Here is a 26,110-nt window from a genome sequence, read left to right as displayed (position 1 = left end):
CCTTTTAAGAGGTCTTAATAGGGAGGGGGTATCAGGAGCTATAGTCCATTACATTGACAAAAATGGGGTGTAAAATGTAAACAGTTTTATCTTTTTAAAATAAAGGCTTAAATAAGTGTGGTTTGTGGAGGATGCGCTCAGCCCTCCAAGGGCACCGTGAATGGTGGAGGGGAAAAGCTGGAGTGTGGGAGCTTGGTGAATAATGAGCGTGTTGATGTGTTTGCTACAATACAAATTCTATTTTTGAAATAAAATTTGAGCTGTACAACAATGAAGATATTATTAAAATGTGCGTATTCTTATTTTTTCTTGCTCTAGAGAAGGATGGAAATACTCTGATTGGTATGGAGAATGTGGTGTAACAAACAAATATTTTAATGGTTAACCTATTTTTTTTTTACTTCTGTTTCAAAATTAAATGCTTATGCATAGCTATAAATAGACTGAAATGAATCCTGGAGATCACCCAGGTGTATCCTCTCAAGTCTTAGGAATGGAAATGAGTAGATTCCTTCCTGTAATTCCAGACATAACTTAATGGCCTAAGAGAAAAAGGTTGCTAAGAAAACCCCCAAATATCTACTGCTTTGTACCAATTATCCTCAACCAGTAAAATGTTAACAATCATTTCGAATATTGTGATTCCTTGTTTGCTCGAACCCTTTTCAGTTCAGGTGTTTACCTTAATAACAACATGATAATTGCCATGTGTTAAACTCATGCTGTATGCCAGACACTCTGATAAGCACGTTTTCTGTCTTTGCTTTTGTCCAAGCAGTTCCATGAAGTATGTCAGTTTCTGTCTTTTACAGAGGGAGTGTTGAGGCTCAGAGAGGATAAATAACTTACCTAAGGTCATACCTAGCAGGAATCCCTACCTTATTAGCTCTCAGCTCAAAGTCTGTGCCATTGACCGTGGTGTAAGTCTCCCAGCTGTCATCATATCCCAGCTATTCTCCATTCATCCGTTTGCACTTCCTTCCACCAAGTCACAAATTCTCTTTCATATCTATCCCTCTGCTGTATTTTTAATTATATTAGTGTGCTTTTAAATGATTAAGGAGAATGCCAAGGAAATTCTTTTGTCTTTCTTACGTTTAGAAGGAAAAAAGGCAAAGCCAGTTCATGCAAACAGCTGGTGTGTTAGAGGCCTCTAGCAGTGGCAAAGTACAGAAACCACGGAGACTGGTGAAGAACTTGATTTGATACGAACACTACCTGCTAAGTTAACAGTAGCATTGGGAAGCATGGTTGTCATGGAAACTTGTTCCTGATTGGAAATGGATAGTTATAGGGTCTTACCCAGTCACAGAAGGAGAGATGATTTCTTTCCTTAGGCTTTTTTTTTTTTTTTTTTTTTTTTTTTTGTTCTGATCATAAAAGGGAAAAACAAAAAGGCATAGAGGAGCTATGATAGAAAGGTCCCTCTGGCACAGAAGTGGTAGAGCCTTCAGATCCCTGGGAATAACAGGGAAGGAGAACAAATAAGGTCCCTAGCTAGAGTAATTACGGTAACCAGCTAATTAAAGATTTTTGACCCAGGAGAGGAGTGGGGGAGACATAAAGCAGGTTACACTGGCGGGCCTCCCCTCTGAAGCCTCTGGTGCTCAAAGCCTTGGTGAACAAGTCAGCCCTGGAGGGGTCTGACTTAAAAGAAGGAAAAAAAAAAAAAAAAAACCCCAAGGCTCTGGTCAGATGCATAGTAATTGCTGAGATCCAGTGTGGGAGAAATACTAGTCTGTACTCTAGTATTTGCCTTGATTTCAAAATTGCTTTCTCTTGTGCTTGCAATTAAGTTTGTAAAACTTTGATCACAATCGGTGAATATTTTGTAAAGATTTCTACTTTTATTTTGTCAAGAAAAGAAGCATAGAGACCTGGATTGTGTGCAAATTCCTTCTGTCATAAAGCAGTATGCTTGAGCTTAAGGTACCATGTGATTTCTTGGGGCAGATGCCAGAAGTATGGGAGGAGGGGTTAACAGAATCCACAGGGCCGGCTTTACCACTGCTCTGTGCAACCTCTTTTGTGATGACACACATCAGAGCTTCCACAAGCATTGTCTCAGCACACAGGTGGGTGAACACAGGCCAAGGAACCATCGGCTCCGGTTTGCTACCCCTGCTATGCCAGTGGGTCTGCACAGCCTCAGCGGGGGGCGGGGGGAGAAGTGAGCAAGAGAGTGTGGATGTGAGTGTAGAAGCAGTGTGTGTCCAGAGAGGGTATGGATTAATGTCCGAATGGTATTTCTATGTGGACATTGATAGGCCAGTGACTCTGAACCCCAAATTGGAGTTGTGACTAGGCATATAGAAAAGATAACATGGCTTCTCATAGTAGCTGAGAGAGGAGGTGTCCCCATCGTGGGCTCACCAATGGGGTTGTTCATGGTGGGCAGTCTCCATTGCTTGGTGCCACTTGCAGCTGACATGTGTAGAGAATACAAGGGGAGAGTCTCTTAGGAATTTGGAATAAAGTCGCCCATTGAGAATGGCAGTATAAAATCAGCCTGCACTGAATCACAGTGGAGATGGACAGTCACTTGGAAGAGAGATTGGTTTCTGTGTCTGCAGGATTTCAGAGTAACCTAATGGAATGCCCTGACTATGTAAAAGGAACACAGGGTCTCAGTAGGAGGTTGCTGAGCTAGAACAGCCTAGGAGAGGGGAGGTCCTGGCCACTCTCTTCGGTGTTCTGGGCAGACCCACAGGGCCTGATACCCTGGCACTTTTAAGTTATATCACTAACCTCGTGTTCTGATCCGTACTATGTAAAACTTTCTAATCTTTTGTCCTCCTGTGGGGATTATTTACAGAAAGAAAATGCAATGAAATCAGGTTAGTCAGGCAGACAATTCTAATTCTTATTTAGAATTCAATAAAATGCCTCTCTGAGATATATATCTTATCTCAGTCTATTGTGAGTTTAGTCTGCACAGGTCATTCTCTCCAAATTGAGTTAACCTTGGGTTGAGTTATGTGATGAAAACAGTTTTGGCCAGACCTCCATGATCTTCCAAGGCTTCAGTTGCCTCCTGCATTTCCATGGAGATTTCCCATCCCTTGTGTGTGCCCATAATTTCATTTAAACCTGTTTTAAAAGTGAATGTAACTTTTAAGTAATCTATAATCTTCCCTTCCTCAGGTTCATTAAGCACTGAACCAATAACACACAGGCGGAGAAACTTTCCTCACCCAGATGTTTAGGGCCTGAATTCTAACCCGTCTGAAAGCCACCCACCACCAGCTTCTGCACCAGGCACCCGGTCTTGGCTGGGACACAGGGTAGCATCGCTCATGGCCAGCAGACCTCTGTTGGGCCACTGTTGCGATGCATTTCTGGTCTGTCTCTAAGAAATGTGCTGAGAAGTAATTCACGTCTTAGCGGCCACTATTTTGTACCTAAAATGATGTCCAAAGATTCATCCGTCCATTTGTGTTTCCTACAAGCTCAGCATCTGGCTGGCACTAGAGAACCCAGAACCTGGACTGGAATAGCCATGAGGAGCCTAACTTGTATACAGGCCTTACTTGAATAAATTAAATATGCCACTTATTGGAAAGGTTCCACATGCAAAGCATTGCACCAGGTCCTAGAGGAAGGTTGGTTGTGATGTAAAGAATACTAGTTCGTGTCTTCCAGAATTTTCTCTATAGTCAAATGAAAGCTTGATCTTTCACATTTGTTTTAAGGAGTTGGGCTGACACTGGTTTTCTCTTTACACATGCACACACACACACACCCTCAAACAGTTGTTATGCAAACCAACTGATTAACTGGCATGCTGTTGCTTTACTACATTGATTTTAGAAGTAATTGAGCTATTCAGATTCCTGAATACTCTGATAGAGAATTATTCTTACATTTTATAGTAACGACTGTACAGATGAAAATATGAAAAGACATTCTGCAATGGATAAGCATTCTGGGTTAATTTCAGTGCATTAGCCTAATATACAAATACCCCATTTCTGGCAAGAAAACCCAGGATGTTCATTCACTGGGTAATATCTTTTCATATTTTGCTTACAGATGTTCAGAACAATTCCATGTTTATTAGTCTATTCAAAAGCTTTTAGAAATCTGCACTGCCAAGTGGCACTGAATCCAGAAGCATGAAAGGAGCTGCACAACTTTTCCTCATAAGATTTACACAAGCAGCACGGGAAATGTGAGGCCCAGACATTTCCTTATCAACAGAATACTCCGGTGGATTTTCAAGCGGGCTGTTCAGCAGAGGTTTCGAGCAGGAGCCCAGGTGTGGGAAGAGCGGAGTGTGGGAGTCCTTGTGTGACCCTCTAGGGGTGGTGATGCAACTGACTGTATGGTCTGCAAAACCTAAAATATTTACTGTTGGGTGCTTACGTGTCCTGTCCTGAGCCCATTTCCTCTCTTGTAAAATGGAGCAATGCTGCTTGATGAAACCAGTCAAGTTGTGGTTGGATTCTTATTTGAAAATAAAATTGCTTCAAATCTGAGTATTCTAGAAAATCTAGGATGCACACTTTCTAGCTCTTGGGCATGTTAAAGATGAACACGATGGATCGTGAAGCATTGCTTGGCAGGGCCTGGGCCAGCCTGTGGCAAGTATGCCTGGCAGAGCACATGGAACCCATTTTCTTTTCCTTCATGTATGTTCTTAGGAGGTCAGTTCATGTCACCACCTTTTCCAAATGCGTGTGATTTTTTCCATGATGCTTGAGAGCTCTAACTGAGCAAGGAATAATAATTTCCCCAGTAATGTAAGACAACTCAGTATACTTTTTTTTTTTTTAAGTTTGACTTAATTTCTGAAGTGTTTGGGTGGAAGCGCATGTCTATGTATCTTACGTGAGATGAATGATCCCATTCTTCAAAGTAGGGATGAGTTCTGTTATTAGCAGATTTTATCAAGCAATGTAAAACTCTTTCTAAATTCCTTGCAGACTGCATTAAATCTCTTTTTAGTGCATAGTCAGTCTTATTGTACTCATTTCAATGTCAGTCAAGGTAAATTACTAAGTTATTGACATACTCCTGAAAATGCGAGAATTCTGGTGTTCAGTTCTTGCTACAGGCAATTTGATCGCTTTTTATTCCTCTTACTTTAGGCATAAAATTGGACCTTAAACTTGTAGCAGGCAGGATAAAAATGCTTATCTCTCTCAAACCAAGAGGCAGAAAGCAGGCTTCAACAGCAGAGACTCTTGACTCATACCCTTAGGACCAAAGATAATTGCTCACCCAACCCCATCTTCCCCACACCCCCATCCAGGCAGCTATGCAAGACAGATTAGTTCAATGAATGGACCCATTGCCTGAGGAAAAAGTATAGGTAATGAGAAAACAGCTGGTTTTGTTTATTCTAAACCTCAGTCACCAGAAACAGCAAGCTTGGCTTCTCGACCAGCAGCACCCCTCTGAAGAGTTGACATGGGGAGACATAGGTCATGCGGAGGTCAAGGCATTTGAGACCTGGAAGGGCTTTAACCATCTTCCAATACAGCAGCTTTCAAACTGGGTGACCATGGAACCCTCAGGCTTTCGGAAGGGTTCTGCGGGAGCTGCAGAGGTTATAACGTTTGAACTAGGTAAGATTCAAGCGGCTTGAAGAGCACATTCACAGCTTTCAGCTGTATTATATGTTGAGGTCCTGACTAATAACCTTATTTTGAAAAGTTATTAAGAATGTTGGGAAACCTCCAAGACTGCTTTCTTTGTCAAGTAAGGGAACTGAGGCTGAGAGAGATGAAGTGATTTGAGAGATTTTAGTAGAAGGGTTGAAAATGTGCTTGTCTTCTCAGATCACAGTGTGACTAGAACATCCAAAAGAAGTTCAAATCATACACCCATTCTGCCCCTCTCAGTGAGGTTGACAGTCAAGGATTCAGAGTAGGGCTGGCTTTGGGGTGGGAAATGTTAAGATTTGAAGAGATCATAGTTTTGTCTTTTGGTTCCTGTTTATTGTTTCTGTTAGGCTGGATTTTTTCCCCAGTATTGAGTCCTGGGGTTTCCTGATAGATAGTTCTTGTGTCTGCTAGATGCTTTAAGTCCTGTCTGTGAGGGCCAGCAGCAGAGCTGAGGGCGTGACAATAAAGAGTGCCTGCAGGAGCCCAGGACTCAGGACTAAGAAAGGAAATCATTGAATGGGAGAGTGGTTTCCTTGCTCCCTCACCTCCCTCCCTCTCAAGCTTCTGCAAATTGGCTTCCTGGCCTGGGCTGGGGACTGCCTGGGCCTGCAGAATCGGGGCAAGTGGTCTGCAAATTGATTTGTCCACCAAGCGTGGCCTGCAGACCTTACATATAATAACCTGGTACGCACCTGCTCCAGTTTTCAGTATACAAGGGTGATGGCATTACGATAAGTAAAACATACACTCAGCCAGTGCTATTGAATTCAGAGTAATTATTCACCATCACATAGGTCCTTCATCCACTGGTTCTAAAATTTGAGTGACTCTGGGGGGGGCTCTCTGGCAGTATCTAGACAAAATCATGTGGTCTGTCATATTCTCGTAGGTATGAACCCTGTTTGCTGATGGGTAGTTCAAAGTTGAAACCAAAGAGACATGTGCACATTTTGCTAGAGGTATCCCAAGTTTGCCCAGATATTTAAATCCAGGATTAGACCTCAGAGAAGGTGAGGATTTTCTATAGCTTCAAATAACTGAAGGCTGGCAAGCAGCAAAACATAGGGCCCCACAGTTCTGCTGTCCTTGAATGGTAAAAAGAGGCATTTAGTGCCTTTCCTTCCCCTTCAGGCCACTGGCTAAAGACTCCAACAATGTTAAGGTCTGTTCTTTGTCATTGAAGGGCAAGGGGTGAGTGAATTGGATGGTTTGTGGACTCTGTAGAGACTATTGCATGTGCTACGTGTTCTTCATATGACCTTGGTATTTTAATATTGTATAGCTTGTTTGGCTGTTCAACTCACCTCTCTCCTTGAACAGCTTAAATCACTGCTGAGGAACAGGTGCAGCGGTCAAAGATCAACAGACTGACAGACTTTAAGTAGTTAAATGTGTCAATATTTCAGCATTTCTGGTGGTAAAATTCAAATAGGGTATTTAAGTAGAAAACAAATGGAAAGGAATAATAATAAAAACATCCTTTATACCCATTCAACAGTAGAAATAGGTTATTCTTTCATTGTTTTAGGATTATATTCTCAAAGACTTAGAAGGGAGATTAAGAGGAATTTGCTATAGCAAGCAGTTCTTAAAACATAATTGCAAAAGCAGTTGATGAATGTGCCCACACTGATGTTTTCAAATCACATCTAATGGAGCCATAATGTAATATGAGAAAATAACCGTATGGGGGGTCAGGGGGTTGAGCTTCTCTAGGAATTTTATGGGATATGCTGGGTCTTAATTATTTCATAATGACTGACAATTTTTAGTGCCTTAGAATAAAGGTTTTTTTTTTTTTCTAAGTTACATTAAAAATAAATATCTGGGTCAATTAGTGGCCCATCCATCTGCCAAGTGAAAATTGCAACAAGAGAGAAAAACACGGTCGCCCGTCATGGGAGTGAAGCCCCCAGACGTGAGCGGAGCGGCTTGGGAAGAGGTCACTGTTGTTTGCTGGGGCTGTGCCCCCGATCTGCCAGAGACTCCTCCGCCTGGGAGTCATTTACAAACCACCGAGGCCCCTCAGCTGCGGAAGAAGCTTTGCTTAATAAATCCTGGCCTCTGAGGCGTGGAATTGTGAAGTCTGTCAGGGAATGCCGAGGGACAGAACTAATTTCAGCGTGTTCTTTCTTTGAAAATGGGAGCTAGCATCACGTCTCTGGCTGGAGCGTTCTGATGAGGGTGACCACCTACCCACAACATGTTTTGAACTCTTTTATTTATAGTTGTTGCCTTTCTCTTTCATTCTTGATGTTTCCTCCTCCTCCTGCTCCCCCTCTCCTCTCTTTTGCTTCTTCTTTCCTTTAGTTAAGGATAAGTTGTTTTTTCCACTCTGGTTTATTGTTGCAAGGCTTAAAAGAAGTCACAGAAACTGGTGACTTAGCCCATAGTACACATCTTAGGTTTAGAGGAACAGCTGAAAACATAATGCTGTCAAAGGGTATTACAATAGTAGTTTCTATCCATGACCACTTTATAATCTGCAACTCATTCTGCCTACTGATCTCTGTCACAGGCCCGTGAGATACAGCAGCATCAGTGCTGCCCCTCACAAAAGTGCCAGGGGTCAGGGACACTTGGAAAGTTACTCAGTGTGCCACCTGGCTCATTAGAGGTTTTGACAGTCTCCGCTGGTGGGATTGAAAATAAAACAGGGTTTATATTTAAGACTGTCTCCTTCTAAGCCTTCTCTTCAGTCATTTTCAGTAAGTGCATTTTCACATGTCTTTCGTGAGCATTTTAGGATAATTTAAAAATATTAAGCTGTGCTAGAGTTTTGAAAATGGCTTATAAAATCTAGAGATCTGGAACCGTTTAGATGGATGTGATCTACAGAAACACAGGATTTCCTTTTCTTTAGCTGCATGGACTTTAGAGGTCATCTTTTCCAGTGATTTTTTTGAAACTTTTTTTAGGCATTAGAATCTTTTCTTCAGACAAAAATTTTGCACTGAAGTCTGTTAAAACAGTGTCCAAGATGCTCTGACTGGGAGAGGGGGCATCCCCCACCACTGTCCTCAATATTCTGGCCCTAGAGTGCTGTCTCAAAACCCACCAGGAGCTTAGTCTGTAAAGCAGTTGAGGACCAGGGCCAAGTTAATTCTGGGCTGAAACACGCAGTAAAATCAGAAGGCATTCCACACCTCGCTCATCACTAGCCCACTGCAAGGCTGCGCTTTACATGCTCATGGAAACCCGCAGGGTTATTGAGGAGGCTGTGCAGAGGGAAGGGGCCTTTTTAATTCTCTGCCTCCTTAGAGGTGCACCCTGGCAGGCCAGGAGCCCCAGACAGAGATGTTTCTGTACAGGTTCCAGGTTTTGCACCAAGGTCCCAGAGCATCCCGTTCTCCCAGTCAAATTCCGTTTTCAATTTCAGCCTGATTCCCTGAGTGAATTTAATGTAAAGCTGTCCCTTCCCCCTCGGTCCCGGCAGGTAACGAGCTGCTGGCGACTGTCACGCCAGTGCCCCTGTCAGCAGACCTGCTTGGCTCTGGAAGGATGGGTTGACAAAAAGCCATAGGTGCCTGAACTTGTGTGTCTTTGTGCACAAGAAAAAATAATCTATCACCTTGTTTAAGGCGTGTTCGGTTGCGTTTGATAGTTTGAAAATGCTCTGGGGAAAAATCATCCGTCTGGTTTTGAGAGTCAGGTTGTAAAATGGTGAAATCACATACTAGGGGCTGGAGTGGGGCAGTGTGGGGGCAGTGGGAGGGTGCTGGTTTCTTTTTTAAAAAACAACTTTTAATTTTGTAATCTAATAAACTGTTTTTTGTTTAAAGAGCAGTTTAAGGTTCACAGCAAAACTGAGCAGAATGTAAAGAGAATTCCTATCTATCCCATCCCCCCACCATGCCCACTATCAACATCCCCACCAGAGTGGTGCATTTGTTACACCCCAGGAACCACACTGACACGTCCTCGGCAGCCATAGTTTGCGTTGAGTTCACTCTTGATGCTCTGACATGTATAATGAATGACCTGTATCCACCATGAAGTTACTGTACAGAGTAATTTCACTGCCCTAAAATCCTCTGTGCTCAGCCTGTTTAGCCCATCCTCCCCCGCCAACCCCTGGCAACCGCTGATCTTTTCAGAGTCTTCATGTGTTTGCCTTTTTCAGAATGTCATTGGGTTGAAATCGCACAGCCTATGTCCTTTTCACATTGGCTTCTTTCAGTAATGTGCACTTAAGTTTCCACCCTGTCTTTTCATGGCTTGGTAGGTCGTTTCTTTTTAGCGCTGAATAATATTCCATGGCCCGGATGTACCCCAGTTTGCTTGTCTGTTCCCCTCCTGAAGAATATCTTGGATGACTCCAAGTTTTGACAATTATGGACGAAGCTGCTGACAACATAGGAAACTGGTTTTAAATGTTCAGTAGAGATTAATGCAAGAACACTGGAGTGGGGAGGCCTGGAGGCCTGGGTTGAAGTGAACTTCTGCCAGAGATGATTTCTGCTGGCTGATATCAGGTAACTGGGGGCTTCATCCATCAAAAGCACTTGACGTTGAAACTTACTTTTCTTTTCTGACCCACATAAGTAACAAGAATTCAGACGGCACCTCTGTCTAGCTGGGTGGCTGGTGAAAACTTCCAACAGGACTTTTCTGTCTCCAGAGTGTAAGAGTTCAGATAGGTACGTGTCCATTCTCCCCTTTCTGTGGGGGCAGAAATACATGTATTTCTCTATCCACCTCCCCGAGGTGAAGCTATAGTTAAGGTGAAGCTATAGTCTATGACCCCCTGAGTTTCAGCCCAGTGGGAGTGTTTCTTAAAAGATTTCTCACTTTGAGAGGACCTTGGGCTTCATCTTCTGCCCTCCTTCTCCTGCCCCAAATGGCTACCAAGACGGATCCAGAAGAAACTCTCAGAGCTCTAGAGTTTGCTTATCTTCTAGGCTTCTTATGCATTTCTTTCCTTCATACTATCTCAGTGAAAAATGTTAAAATATTTTAAAAATATATTGTACCCAGCATTTTAGTTATATCAGACAGGAAGATTGCTTAAGATGTTGATGTGCCCTTTCTTGGCCAGGGCATTGCAAGGCAGGGTTAGTGCTCGTAGACAAACAAGGATTTTTTAGGAGGTGATGACACCATTTCCATCAGGGGTGGCCAGGAATGGGCACAAACAGACAGAAGCATTCAAGTGACTTGAGAGGATCCTTAGGCAGCCTGGAAGTAAGAGGAAGATGACGGGCCTTCTCCAGCTCCACAAAAAACAGTGTAATTAAATGTGGAATACGCTTACCCCAGGAACATTTGACCTCAGAGACCTTTGGGTCTCAATGCATTGGACACTGACAGCCCATGTATTTCGCTCTGTTTGTGTCCATAAACCTTCTTCATTTACTTTATTTTCTGAGATGGAGTTTTGCTCTTGTTGCCCAGGCTGGAGTGCAATGGCGTGACCTCGGCTCACTGCAACCTCCGCCTCCCAGGTTCAAGCGATTCTCCTGCCTGAACCTCTGGAGTAGCTGGGATTATAGGCACGCACCACTGCACCCAAGTAGTGTTTTGTATTTTTAGTAGAGACGGGATTTCACCATGTTAGCCAGGCTGGTCTCAAACTCCCGATCCCAGGTGATTCATTTACTTTCAATTACGGCACCTCAATGGCCTCCCATTTGAGTATAGATGTTAAATAAGTACAATTGTCTCTCGGTGTTTGGACTAATTGCTCAAGGCTTTGATGAGCAGCAGAGTCTCATTTAGAAGGGGACTTGCCTTGGTCCAAGAATTCACTCTCTTACCGAGGATGTAATTTTACTTTTCTGACAGGACATGCTTGATGGGACTGATGTCTCCAGCCAGCTCAGCGCAGCAGAGAGGTGAACACCAGCATGTCTTGTTAAGAAGCAGGAGATGAGATCATGAGATTGCCACACACACATGTTGATGGCCTTTACATATGAGCTTGGAGATAGAAAATAATGGCTAATAGCTTTTAGTCCTTTCCAAGTGCACGGCATAATTCTAAATTCTTTACATGTGACCACTTCTTCAATTTTCATAACAGCTGGGGGATAGGGAGGGGGTAGGCTAGTGTCCCTGTGTTTAAAATGAACAAATCCAGGCATAGGGAGATGATCTGACTTGTGTAAACCCCCGTAATTAGTAAGCGGCAGAGCCAGAATGGAAGCAGGGACAGTCTGTGTCAAGAGTCCTTGTTTTGAACTCCTATGCTGTGTCTCTCTCAAAGAGAACGAGAAAGCACAAGTCACTACAATGAAAAGAACTCCATTGTCAGTGAGACATACAACACCCTTCCAAAGTGAGAAAGACAAAACACCCAGCTAAGACTCACTGGCTAATTGGAAGGCAGGACCTGTTATTACGTAAAGTCTCCTGTCCTACTAGGTGAGGTATTCCTTGAGGGTGGGGACTATGTGTGTTCATCTCCCTACTCTTTTGACACCTGGAGCAGGCCTTGCTCTCTATATGCTCCTGCTCAATGCCGAGTTGTCACATCCCCTCATGCGTTAAATAAGGCCGTGTCCGAGGATCCCCCTGGAAAGTCTTGGAAGACCGTGGGACTCTTGTAAGCCCTGCACGGTGCTTCTTGATTATATGAAGAGTTGGAAAATATCATGAGGAAAGTCCGAAGACTCCCCTAAGTTCTGAACAGTAGCTCCCTTCTCCCATGTGGCAACTCTTCCCTGATGGTTTAAAGAGCAGAGGTCTTGGCAAAACCAGGCTTTCCCTCAGATTATTCAGCAGAGGGCTGCCAGTTATCTAAGACCTTTTTAAGAAGCAGATACACAGCCAGGTGCAGAGGCTCATGCCTGTAATCCCAGCACTTTGGGAGGCCAAGGCGGGTAGATCACTTGAGGTCAGGAGTTGGAGACCAGCCTGGCCAACATGGCGAAACCGTGTCTCTACTAAAAATAAAAAACTAGCCGGATGTGTTGGTCCAATTCTGTAATCCCAGTTACTTGGGATTCTGAGGTAGGAGAATCACTTGAACCTGGAAGGTGGAGGTTGCCGTGAGCTGAGATCTTGCCATTGCACTCCAGCCTGCGTGACAGAGACTCTGTCACACACACAAAAAAAAAAGGCAGATATACATTTTATCTTTTGCCTTTAACCTTGTCACATCTATTGAGGCTCTCAGTGCCCTGAAAACAAATGGACTTAGACATATGGCCACTCTCTGGCAAAAATGTGGGAATTTTAAACTCCATCATCTTTTGGGCTGTAACAAGGTGACGCAATTTGTCAGAGAGAGTTTCTGGAGTGCCCCAGAGGCTAAATAAATGGAATTTTATCGTTTCTGGAGTATTCTGTAAATATCAAGCCTATAAAACAGAATGCAATTACCAGAAGAAGAGTTAATTCACAGGTTTGTGAAAGGAACACTGCTCATAATCAAAGTCAGGTGGTAAAGGACATACTTCATGGTGAAGCAGGTGTGTAGGGACCCATGGCATTGTCCCGCCTGGAGTTGTCTGCTTCTCTCTCCCTGCTCCCGTGGGTGGGGGTAGGATTCCTAAGTCACTTTCCCTCCCTTTCCCCATTCCATGTCTTTTGAGTACTTATTAGGTGCAAAACATTTTTCTGGACATTTGGGAAAGCTCAGAAAATAATATGATGATATTCCACTCCAGGAAGGTAGACTGTCCTAGGAAACCCAGGACTGAGAGAAGGCAGTACGGGCGTGCAGGGGAGAGATTCAGGGTGCTTTCCACCCTCTCCTGGACCTCAGCTTCCCTGCGCCTGGCTTTGCTTTTGCAGGCTGGGGCCGCTGCTCCTCTCGGCTTCTTCCATGGCAGTCGTTGCCACCCAGCTTGCTGGTGTTCCTGACTCGGGCTCTGCCTGCCTTACCCCATCTGTAGGCCCTGCCTGATGGGTGTTCTGCTGTTCACGGTCCTGATTTGGCACATGCCCTCTGTGGACCTCGACACAGACGCTCCAGAGAAGAGGCCTGGACCCGCGTCCCTGAGAATGCATCAGAGGGAGCAGTTCCGGGAAAGAAAACACAACCAAGTCATTTTGGTTGAACGGGACATAGACACTGCAAGACAGAATTGATTCACAATAACGATATGATCTGTCAGAAGAAGTGGCAAAGAAAGGGAAGAAATAAGCGGCTGTGTGTGGGCGAGCCATTGATGCAGGGGGCTCTCCCTGCCATTTTGTGCAGTTGCAGCAGAATAAAAGCTCCACTTCTGGATAAGGGATCTCACATGACAAGTATGCAAGAACTGTTCAATACCACCACGCCTGGCCAGTGACAGGGGCGCGGCATCCTGGTTAGTAACGAAAGTGCAGTGAGAAAGCTGTAGGAGCCTGAGATGGATGCAACAGGGAAGGAGCAAAGTTTCCACAGAGGAGACAGAGGAGGAGGAAGTGGGGGACAGAACACCCCGCGACTCTAGCAGCACAGGTACACAAGCGAGGCAGCACGCAGAGTCGACAGGCACAGATGGACTGGTCACATAGCCTGGAGTTAGGGCAACAGATGGACAAGTCATTGCATAAATTGGCTACCCAGGGACCACAAATGCCTACTAGGAAATCCAAGGACGTATCAGGTTGACCCAGTGACAGCATACCTGGGTAGAGGTAGACACAGGTGCCCCTGATCTGAAAGGGAAGTGAACAGCAGTTTGCATTGGTGGGGGGAAAAATAAAGCAAACGAGATTAAATAAGGAAAGGAAGGAAATTACATTGTGTGCATGTGTGTGTGTTTAATGTCTTTTGTAAGAGGACTTATCTTTAATTCATCTTTGTAAGACCTGACTTTAATGATGTCACTTCTGAATGTTGGTAATCGTATGACTTTCAGAGCAGTGGGAGAGGAAAATAACATTTGGATATTTGATATGTATTCAAAATATAGCTGAAATAAATTTTCTAAATGCTGAATTTTTAGTCTAAGCACAAAGTGAAAAATAAGAACTTTCATGGAAATAGTTACTTGTAAAATGTTCAGCTTTCAGAATGAAGTGTAAAATACAAGATGGAGCTGTAATTTAAAAACCAAATAGTATTAAACAAAAAGAAAAATAATTATTGCATGGGTAGATATATTTACGTTGCTGTAATAGTATACCACAAAAAAAACTATAGTCTGCTGTGATGGTATTGATTTCCTTTTTATTTGGTGGTAAAAATGGACGAATTGTCATGTCTTTAAGTTGCTATTTACTCAGCATTTTAATATACATTTAGTATATACATTTGTGTTAATTCTTTTTTAAAGCTTTTAAAAATTAATCACGTATTATTTGAAAGTCACTATGCTAGGGACCAGATACAGTGGTGTACAGGATAAAATTGTTTCTGTCTTCATGAAGGGTATATAATCCATTACTTAAAAAAAAAAAAAAATAGACTTTAAGGCCAAGTGTGGTGGTTCATGCCCTTAATCCCAGCATTTTGGGAGGCTGAGATGGGAAGATGGCTTGAGGCCAGGAGTTTGAGACCAGGCTCGGCAAGAAAGCACGACATTCATTTCTACAAAAACTTTTTTTTAAAGACTTTAATTTTTAGAGCAATTTTAGGTTTAAGCAGAAAAAGTAAGCAGGAAGTACATAGAGTTCCGACGTTGCCGCCTGCCACACATACATACATCTTCTCGGCCATCTTAGTGTAGTACATTTGTTATCATTGATGGGCCAATATTGATATGTTATTATTAACTAAAGTCCATAGTTTACATTAGGGTACTTTTGGTGCTGTACATTTTTTAGGTTTGACAATTGTATAATACGTGTATCCACCATTATAGAATCATGCAGAATAGTTCACTCCCTAAAAGTTCCCTGTTCTCCACCTGTTCATCTCTCCACCCCCACAAACCCCTGGCAACCACTAGCTTTTTACTGTTGATAGTTCTGCCTTTTCTGGAATGTCAAGCAGTTGTGTGATTCGAGAATGGGTGGAAACATACAGTAAGTAGCATGTTTAGAGAGGCCTTTTTTCTCTTAGCAATACTGCATGTCTTTCTGGGGCTTGATGGCTTATGTCTTTTTATCATTGAGTAATAATCCACTGTTTGGAGGTACCATAGATTATTTTATCTATTCACCTATTGAAATAGTTGCAGTTGCTTCCAGTTTTTGGCAATTATGAACAAAGCTGCTATTAACATTTGTGTACAGGTTTTTATGTGCACATAAGTTTTTAACCCATTTGGACAAATATTTAAGAATGTGATTGCTGGATCATATGGTTAGACTATGTTTAGCTTTGCAGTAAATTGCCAAAATGTCTTCCAATGTGGCTGTACCATTTTGCTACCAGCAGTGAGTGGGAGTTCCTGTTAGTTTACATCCTTGCCAGCATTTGGTGGTGTTGGTGTTTTGGATTTTGGCCATTCTAATAGGTGTATAGTAGTATCTCCTTATTGTTTTAATTTGCAATTCCTTAGTGAGATATGATGTGGAGCATGTTTTCATATGCTTATTTGCTATTTTTGTATCTTCTTGGTGAGGTGTCTATTCAGATCTTTTGCCCATTTTTTATTCGGGATGTTGTTTTCTTATTGTTGAGATTTAAGATTGTTTTGGCCTTTATCAGATACGTGACTTGAGAATGTGTTCTCCCAGTCTGTGGCTTGACTTTTCATTCTCTGCACAGTTTCCTTCCCCAGGCATCGATTACTTGTGAACTGTGTGGGTTGGGCAGTGGTGGACCAGAGTAGTTCTGGGAAGGTGAATTGCAGGCCTGCATAGCCAGGCACTGTTAGTCCCAATATTCTCCCAGAAAGTCAGGTTGGACTGTTGCATGCCCAAATCCTGGCACTCACGCCTTCCTTGTTCACTTGCTTCTGTTGACCTTGTTACTGGGTTGTACCTATGGTTTTGGCCTCTTATTTTTTGCCGTGTTGGTCATTTTGTGCTTCTGATGACTTTAGTAGCTGACTCTGGCCCTGGTCCCTTGACTTCATGCGAGTTCTGTTACCTGATTGTGGCCATCCACTGTCCCACATGGGTGCTGATTGTCTTGTTTGTGTACCGGCTTGGGCTTTGCCAGTGACAGTTTATCCTGACCCCAGCCTAAGGCCTAGTGTCTGGAAAAATTATCATATTTTCAGTGGTTGATTATAAAACCAGCATTAGGTTGGGTGTTTCACACTTTAATGGCTAAACTCAAAATCTTTATTGCTGTCACCCCCAAATGAAGTTCCCTTGCTGACTGTCCCATTTCTTCCCTAATGGCCTCACCATTCTCCCGGTAACTCAGACTGTCTATCACAGGGCCATCTTTGATTTATCGTTCATCATGTGTGGACAGTCAGTAGCCTTGTTCTCAGAGTGCTTCAGTGCCTACCATTCATTCTATTAAAGGACTTGAGTCCTCCCATGATAGGAAAAAAAGCTGCATCATTCCAGGAAGGTATGTGTGCACGTTCAGACAATAGGTTAATGCCATATGCATTTTTCCGAAAACCCTATATCTCTCTGTATGGCAGCCTCTAAGAGCCTTTCTGATGCCAAAACCTGCAATCATTCTTGGCTTTGTTTTTAAACACGGAAATCCTTCTTGAGTCTTCTCTCTTTTTTATTCCCACTGCCACCGATGTGAAACTGGCCCTGCTTCATGGCTGGTCCCTTGAGGCTTAGTGCTGGACTCAACACCTTGGGTCTTTCTGAAGGGAAGCCTGCTGGGGACAGGAATAGGGAAAGAGCTGAGTAGGACAATAAGGTGGAGAGAACCAGAAAGCTTTTCAACCCACCTTTAGAGTGAGATCTTCGCAGTGTGATTTCGTTAATCTATTTGAAGTGAATTCTAGAATAGCTGGTGCTTTCAGAAATCAAATATAGATACAGAACACATCACAAAACTAAGATTTGGTCATTTTGAAAGCTTTGTTATTTGCTTTTTCATACTCTCCTTTCCTCCTATTCACTCAAGTAAATAATGATGTGACCATAATTTTCTTTACTTAAAAATATTTTTTTTTCACAGACTTCAGATCTGTGTGTCTACTTGTCATGAAAAGTATATTTTACTTTAATAAGCTAAGGATTTATTTCAATAGAGGAAGCAGAGCCCTCCAAATTTATATGAGATTGATTACTCCAAAGCTTTGACTAGAGACTTGTTCTTGGAGAAGCCAGTCTTTTTGTGAAACTCAGGTGAATTTTAGATTGCCTTCTCAAACTCTACCTGTGTGTCATAAAGTCACTGCTATCAGTTTTCCCCTCATTTCCAGTAGCTTATAAGAACTCCAGCTATTGGCATGTAGCATTTAACCTCCTATACTATTAGGTCGTTTCTTTGATTGCCCAGAAAAATCTTATCATTGGGTGAAACTATTATAAATTATATGCACATAGTTTTAAATTATTGCAAGATATATTTGATTCTAGGTCTTTTCAGAAGTTTGGCATTGAATCTTTTTCAAAATATTCTCTTTTTGCAACATTTCCAGCTATGTTTCAACTTGTTTATCAGAACAATGGCTGCCTGGGCTAAAGCCAGTGCTGCCAGGCAAAGGTGCTCCCAGTGGGGCCCAGGTGGGTGCAGCAGGGAGCTGGCTGTCGGGCGGGGCTGAGCTGCTGGGAGAGCAGGAGTGAGCAGGTGGGCATGATGAGGGACATGCTGGGGGGGCCCAAGGTGAGGAAGGAAAAGAGCAAATGGCCTTCTGGTGCACTTGGTCGTTAAGGTGAGATGACTAATTAGTGAGAAGCCTCGAGTCTTGACGAATGGGCCAGGGAGACAATCCTTTATATCAAGTCCAAGGAACTCACCTGAGAACCCAATGTGGAGGGCACTGGAAAGTCAGTTAAACAGACAGATAGTCCCACCTCCTGAGGAGATGGAAGCAAGGGCCAAATCGTGGGGGTGGGGTCGGGTTGACCTAGAGCCCTCTGTGGGATGAGAAGCTTGTAACCCATCTCTCAGTATGTGCAGCCACTGGAACTGGGGTACACCTGGGGTCTTGGTGAGTCCTAAGTGACTGTTCAGATTAGGTCACAACAAACTGAGGTATTTGTCTTTAATTCAGGAAGCAAGAGCCTTGAGAGCTCTTGTTCACATTTTACCTGCAGCTGATTTGATACCCTGTCTGACTCTTCAGGTGGTGTTTTACCAAATTATGTCCTGGAGGAGGCCAGTCCATATTCTAGAAGTTGGACCAGATGCTAATATGCTCTGCAGCTGGCTGGAGGAGGGCTGGGTCATACACCACATGATGGGGAGGGAAGAAGGAGGCAGAGGACACAGTCCAGCCTGGAGTAGACATGGAGTCAAAGGCTGATCTTGGCTCTGGGAAGATCCTGGGTGGAGATTGAGGTAGGACAGGTGTGTCACAGGGGCTTCTAGGCAGCAGTCAGCTCTGGGGTGCTCACAAAGTGTGGTGGCTGCTGGAAATAGTGACCTATGCCTCTCATTAGGGTATATCAGCTGAAAGGGACTTTGGAATCTTCTCTTCTCCCTGGGTAGGAAATGGAAACTCAGCAAAGCTGATGACTCAGCATTGTCAGGCAGGTAGCCCGTAGCAGGGACTAGACCAGAACCCCGGCCTTTTCTCTTTTCAGAGTTCTTTTAGAAACAGTTCGATTGAGCTGTAATTGATCTATATTAAAGTACATATTTTAAAGTGAACAGTATACGTTTTGACATAGGTAGACACTGTAAAGCCCTCACCACAGTCAAGATAATGAGCAGATCCATCCCCCAAAGTTATCTCTCACGCCTTCATCATTCCTCCCTCCTGCCTTCCTCACCCTGCAGCCCTGGTGCCCAGGCAACCTCAGATCTGCTTCCTGTCACGACGGATGTGTTTGCATTTTGTAGAATTTTTTTCTGGAATCACACAGATTTCTTTTTGTGCCTGGCTTTTTTGATTCACCCTGTTTTAAGATGCATCCATGTTCTCGGATCAGCAGTTCACTGCTTTTTCCTGCTGAATGATATTCTGTTGTATGGATGAACCATCCTTTTACCTGTTGATGAACAGTCAGGTTGTTTTCAGTTTGAGGCTGTTACAAATAATGCTGCCATAAATATTCATGTACCACTGTTTGTGTGGGTGTGTCATTTCATTTCTCTTACATTAATACCTAGAAATGGAATGACCAGGACATGTAGTAGGTTTATGTTTAACTTTTTAAGAAATTTCCAAATTGTTTTCTGGAGTAGTTGTACCATTTTATATTCCCATCAGCAGTGTACGAGAGTTCCAGTTTCTTCACTTGCTCATCAACTGTTGGTATGGCCAGTTTTTTTTACTTCTAGTGATTGTTAACAGGTGTGTAGCAGTATCCCCCTGTGGTTTTCACTTGTATTTTCCTGACGGCCAAATTATATTATTTTTTCATGAACGTACTTGCCATGTGTACGTCATTGATATATTGTCTGTTCACATCTCTTATATATGCTTTTTATTGAGTTATTTTCTCATTGTAATTTTGAGAGCTCTTGATATATTCTGGAAACAAGTCCTTTATCAGACATATGATTTGCAAATATTTTATCTGAGTCTGCGGCTTGTCTTAGCATTCTCTTAACAGTGTTTTTTGAAAAGTAGAAGTTCTAAATTTTGATGAGATCCAGTCTATCAGTTTATTTTTTTATGGATGAAACTTTTGTATCATATCTAAGAAATATTTGCCTAACACAAATATTTTCTCTTATTTTTTCAGAAATTGTATAGTTTAAGATGTACATTTAAGTCTGCAATCCATTTTGATTAATTTTTATATATAGTGCAAGTCATTTGACACTTGTGTAATATAGCAAAAGGCACATTTTGGATCTGTGGATTAAGGTTACTTTATCCATAGATGGTGATAGAAGTCTTCTACCAGTACTGTCATATTTAAATGCAAAGGTCAACCATACATTATATACGTACATCACTCAATAAACCCCTAAAATACATTGCCGAGTTTTCATAATATATTTAATGAAAGAATAATAAGGTCATTAAGGGCAATCAGTGTTTTGTTATATTCCTGATTATATTCTTGATTATAGTTTGTTGCATTTCTCGAACGAACATGGATGGAGTAAGAAGTATGCCTCTTTCCCCCTTTAATGCGAACCAACGTAGTCTCAGACTCCAGTTTAAAACCTTGTCAACAGCAATGATTGCACATTGTTTACCCCACCCGCTCCCGGTTGTAGTAATTATGGTACTTTAGATTTCCTGGAGAGGACGCAGTGCTTAATCATGTAATTATGTCTCTGGACGGCTATCCCAAACAATGGGGAGCACGGGCTCTGCCGCTCACGAGAACAGCCAAGACAGAAGTTTGTTTGGGTTCTTATTGTGCAGACACAGTGAGGGGGGAGCCTGCAGTGGCTGGGGAGAGCAACTCTTGGAGGGAAGGAGTTGATTTTGGAAAGACAAAATGGGGTTGTGTAGGGATATGTGGTTTTTTTTTCCCCTAGTTCTTGTCCTTATAATTATTCCAGGAGTAGGAGTCCTTAGCACCATTGCATTGACTGTGGTATGTAGCTCAGTCTCCACACCACAGTTATCCAGGGCTGGGGCTAGTGGATTTGTCCCGGGGAATTCCTGTGGGTCCTAGTATTTAGTCTTCCATTGTGCTTCTAGCCCAGAGGTGTGCTTGCTTTACAAAAGTCAGGAGAAAGATACAGGAAGGAGCACTGGAATTGGAGTCTGACAGTCTCCTACACCTGCTGGGGGATCAGGAATGAGTCAGGTAGCCTCTCCAAACACCAATTTCCCTATCTGCCAGAAGGGAAAGAGTATCTTTTTGGTGTACTCAAGTGGATTCACTGGGAGGACGTGCTCTCCATGTACATAATGGGCCAAAGGTCATGCATTTTTTCATTTTATGTGGAAAAAATGACTTGTACGTGTTCGTTTGGGAGGCACCATGAAAAATGGCTTTACCTTCTCTAGGGACCTTCCCCAACCCCGTCCCACACCCTGAGGTGGGGTTGCCACATGCATTCCCCTTGCTGTTTCCCTCATTGCACTTGCTGCGTCACAGTGATGGTTTTGCTCCCTGCTGTGAGAGCGGGCATTTCTTCAGGGCCAAGACCTGTAATTTACGTTTGTAACTCTAGTGTCGTTTCATAAGCATTTGATAAACAACTAAATGAATACATGTGAAGACGAGCAGGGCAGTCCTGGTGTTGAAGGAATTCGTAACCTGGTGGAGGAGATGGACACGGGTGTGAATAATTGCAGCAAACCGTTCTAGCTATAACAAATAGTTTATTCACTTTTAAACAAAACCGGAACACTTCATTCTCATCTAATAAAATTGCTTCTATTGGCACTCCAGACATTTGGGTAGAAAGTATGTTGCTGAAAAATGATTTCTAAAAATGGTAGAGGCGGAGATAAAGGGAGACCTCACTCTTTTATTCCAGCCATTACTCATGTGCAGGATTTCACTTGCCATGGCACCTGACCTTCTGCTCCCGAGGTTAGGGTGGGGCATGCATTACACATTTTCAGGGCACCATCCTTCTCTTTTCTGATACTAATGATTTGTTTCCCATCTGTCTCTTCTCTCCCCATCATCTAGACTAGTGCCTGGCACATAGTAAGACCTCAGTAAGTTGCTGCTAATTGACTAACTATACAGTCAAACAAGTTCACACCATAAAGACTTTCTTAAAAAATAACCCTGGCTTCAGAAATTTTCTGAAGAGGGGAAAGAGTTCTTTCCCCATCATGGGATTTTAATAGGGCCCTGTGGCCCCAGGTTTCTTTTGAGCAGAGCTACAGTCTGATTTTCTTAATAGAACACATTATACCATTAAATGGATCTCCACACACCTGGAGGAGCTAACCTATTGAAGAGAATGATTTCCTGTTATCCTCCTGGAATTCAGGTACAATTTAACTTCTGGCCATTAAAACACAACTTGATAGTGGAACCTTTTCCCACCTCTTGGGACGCTTATTTTTAGTTTTCTGGAGAAGATGCAGATTGGAACACAATGACTACAAATAGATAAAGCATAGCCCGCAAACCCATTTGCAGGTGCGCTGTGTTTCCTCGTGCAGTCGTTTGTCTCCAGGTTTGAATGCTTCTCCAACGCCTTTATTGGCAGTTGAAAATAGAGTTCTAGCCAATGTCGATGGATTGTTACCACAAAATGCAATTTGCTGCTGCACGTTGTGCTCAGATAATGGGCAAGAGTAGAATTCATCCAAGCAATTGTGCTCCAACAATTGTGTTCAAAGAAATGATACCACAGAGTGAGCCATTCTCAGTTTTCTGAATCATTTAAATGGTTTCATTGTAACGCATCCCTTTGTCAACTATTCTTCAGTGGGAAAATAAAGGCTTAAAGGAATTTCTTAAAGAAACAGAAGTTATAGCAGAATCAGAAATATGTCATGATATATAGGCCTACTTATGGAAGAAACAACCCGTGTTACCATTGATTACTCAATCACTTCTGTAGTTGCTGAGGCAGCACTGTTAATTCTTTGAATTTTCTGGCCGCACCAGGCATAGGTTTGTGTGAACAACAGGGAAGTGTTACCTCCAGAGAGCCGGCGGGGCAGAGTGTCAAAAGCGTGGGATTCAGAGGCAGAAAATTTGGACATCAGCTTTGCTGCTACCACTTACTCTCTCTTTTTTTATTTATTTGTTTTTTGTTTTTTTGTTTTTTGAGACGGAGTCTGGCTCTGTCGCCCAGGCTGGAGTGCAGTGACTCGATCTCAGCTCACTTGCAAGCTTCACCTCCCGGATTCACGCCATTCTCCTGCCTCAGCCTCCTGAGTAGCTGGGACCACATGCGCCTGCCACCACACCCAGCTAATTTTTTGTATTTTTAGTAGAGACGGGGTTTCACTGTGTTAGCCAGGATGGTTTCGATCTCCTGATCACGTGATCCCCCCCCCCCCCCCCCCAGCCTCGGCCTCCCAAAGTGCTGGGATTACAGGCCTGAGCCACCGTGCGTGGCCTGCTACTGCTTACTCTCTATGTGACTGTGGAAAAATGATCTCAGCTACCTTGAGGGTTTGTTACGAGTGTCAAAGAAGATAATGTACAATGGATAGCATGGTTTGAACAGTGAAGGAAAAAAGTTTTTTAGTTGCTATAGAATAAATGTTTTCTTGTATGAACTGAAAAACTTAGTCAAGTTTCACATGTGAGCTTTGGTCTTTCCTTAATGGAATGTTACCAGAAAAATGTGTTTTATATATCTGTCTTTGAAAGTTTGACTTACATACCAGATTCTGTTACAAATAATAAAGTTCTGCTTATTGGTAGCTATTTCTGTTTCAAGTTAATGTGCAGAGCCACAAAGATGCCATACAAAAGAAAGGCAACGTGATGTCCTTTGGTTGAAGACTACATTTCTATTCGTTTTCCTTAGAAATTATGTGTGTCTGCTTTTGAAGAAGCATATTGAAAAAAAAGAAACTATCCTCTACTAGTTGCCTTATTCGTGTAACAGAAATTCTAATCCAAGTTTAGTAATAAAAAGAAAGAGAGTTTTGCAGATGAAAGACTGACAGCTTGACACCAGTCATGCCCAGGATGCTCATAACGACTGCTAGAGGAGGGAGGTCACCAGGAGCCAGCATGGGGCCACTGAAACCCCATCAGAGCAGCTGGAGTTCCACACGTTGGTGAGGGATGAAGGAGGGAATTAAATGTTGTCCAGGTGGATGTACCTGAGGTTCTGTGATTTCATAAGCATTGATAACGAGTATTGACACAATATTCATCATTAGCTCATTCACCTCAGACCCTATGAGGAATTTAGGAAAGCTGTGATTCCAAGATCTTCAGGCTTTTCTTCCAAAGAAGAGAGTTATGAAGCCAGGCTGAAGGTAACACAGTGTAGAATTTGCGCTGCATGAGAGAGGCACCCGGACACAGTGGGAGCCAGGCGCCTTCCCCACAGCTTGGCTTTGCCACGGCAGAAATGCTGAGCTGGCAGGAAGCTCATTTTTTTCTCCTGGAAGAGGGCTTTATTTTATTTCAAACCCTCAGCTGCTTGGTGCACATTTTTGTTCTGGCGATAAATAACTTTAAGCTCATGTTTGAGTTGTTTCTTCTTTCTTTTTTTTTTTTTTTTTAGTATTCCATAGAAGAAACGTAAAAGTTTTTATATAAATAATTTTTAAGACTCAATAAGAAGTAAACAAACAGCTTTTTAAAAGTGGGCAAAAGATTTGAAAAGACATGTCACTATATCAATTATACACAGATGGCATATAACATCCAGTTTACAGGAAGCAAGGGAAATAGAGAAATGCTTTCTGTGATACCTACCATGGGCAAGCAAGCAGGCAAACCCAGAATTTGGGATACATTAACGACAGCTGATGTGGCTTCTTAAATATATGAGTGTGTTCTTCAAAAAAGGGGAGAAGGCCTTCTCAATTATGTAACATTTAGAGTACATGACCAAATATGATGTGTGGACCAAGGGATGGAAATTGACTAGGAGAAAAATAACTGTAAAAAACTTTTTTAGGGTGACAATAATCAGGGGAACTTGAATATGGAGTGGGAATTAGATGGTGCTAATGAGTAACTGTTAATTTTGTGGGATGAGATAATGGTATTGCAGTTATGTATAAAAATAGCATTTAGCAATTATGTAGAAAAATATTGACGGCTGAAATGATGTGAGATTGGCTTTAAAATACTACAAAATAAAGGAAAAAGGAAGAAGAAAGATTGGAGTACATGTGTTGAAATGTTAGTAATTGTTGCATCTGGAGAGCTGGTGGATAAGTGGGGTTTGTTTCACTATTATGTTTGCTTTTGTATATGTTTGAAAACTTTCGTAGTAAAAATTCTTTATAACCATCTTTCTAGAAATTATGCAGACTGTAAAATATAAGTAAATAGTGACACTATGCATCTTATATGCAAGAAACACCTGCCCATAAATTCAATTAAAAATGGTTTTATCCCAACATGGAACGTGGATACATATGTAACTAACCTGCACATTGTGCCCATGTACCCTAAAACCTAAAGTATAATAAAAAAAAAAAAAAAACTCAGAAGCTATTGGTGGCACAGAGAGCAAATGAAGGGTTGCTATTTTTAAGAGGTCTTCTTGTGAGTCAGTCAGCTTGGTTTTGCAGTGTCTAGCAAATTAACACCAATCAGCAAAAAAAAAAAAAAGTTTTATCTCTACAAAAAATTCACATTTATGAGACAGTCAATTTGCATTACAAAGGGGACTCTTTCTTTTATAAAATAGTTTGCTGTAGAATTCCGTTAAATGATTTATTTAATTTCCGTGGGTACTCTTTTTTTTGTTTTTGTTTTTGTTTTTTGAGCTGGTGTTTTGTTCTTGTTGCCCAGGCTGGAGTGTGGTGGTGTGATCTCTGCTCACCACAACCTCGGCCTCCTGGGTTCAAGTGCCTCTCCTGCCTCAGCCTCCTGAGTAGCTGGAATTATAGGCACGTGCTACCACGCCCAGCTAATTTTGTATTTTTAGTAAAGACAGAGCTGGTCAGGCTGGTTTCGAACTCCCAACCTAAGATGACCCGCACGCCTCGACCTCCCAAAGTGCTGGGATTACAGGCGTGAGCCACTGTGCCCACGGGGTACTCTTTTTTAAAAATCCTCCAATT

General features: G+C 42.5%; 1 protein-coding gene across 13 annotated transcripts in view; it reads left to right on the top strand.

Annotated features, from left to right (window-relative positions):
- MSRA (methionine sulfoxide reductase A) overlaps window positions 1–26,110 on the top strand; it is a 376,185-nt gene that overhangs the window by 193,398 nt on the left and 156,677 nt on the right. Inside the window, exon 1 of one of the 13 annotated variants that reach the window (XM_055288699.2) lies at window positions 1,363–2,110. The exons of the other annotated variants lie outside the window; for them this stretch is intronic. Within the exon in view, the coding sequence (XP_055144674.2) occupies window positions 1,915–2,110 (196 nt within the window). The 5' untranslated portion in view covers window positions 1,363–1,914. Of the gene's footprint in view, window positions 1–1,362; window positions 2,111–26,110 lie in introns of those variants that run through there. 13 annotated transcript variants of the gene reach the window in all.

The sequence above is a fragment of the Symphalangus syndactylus genome, chromosome 1 (genome assembly GCF_028878055.3).
Source record: "Symphalangus syndactylus isolate Jambi chromosome 1, NHGRI_mSymSyn1-v2.1_pri, whole genome shotgun sequence".
Classification (NCBI taxonomy): Eukaryota; Metazoa; Chordata; class Mammalia; order Primates; family Hylobatidae; genus Symphalangus; species Symphalangus syndactylus.
The sequence above is the reverse complement of the archived record's forward strand: the minus strand, read 5'-3'. Positions and strand labels throughout refer to the sequence as shown.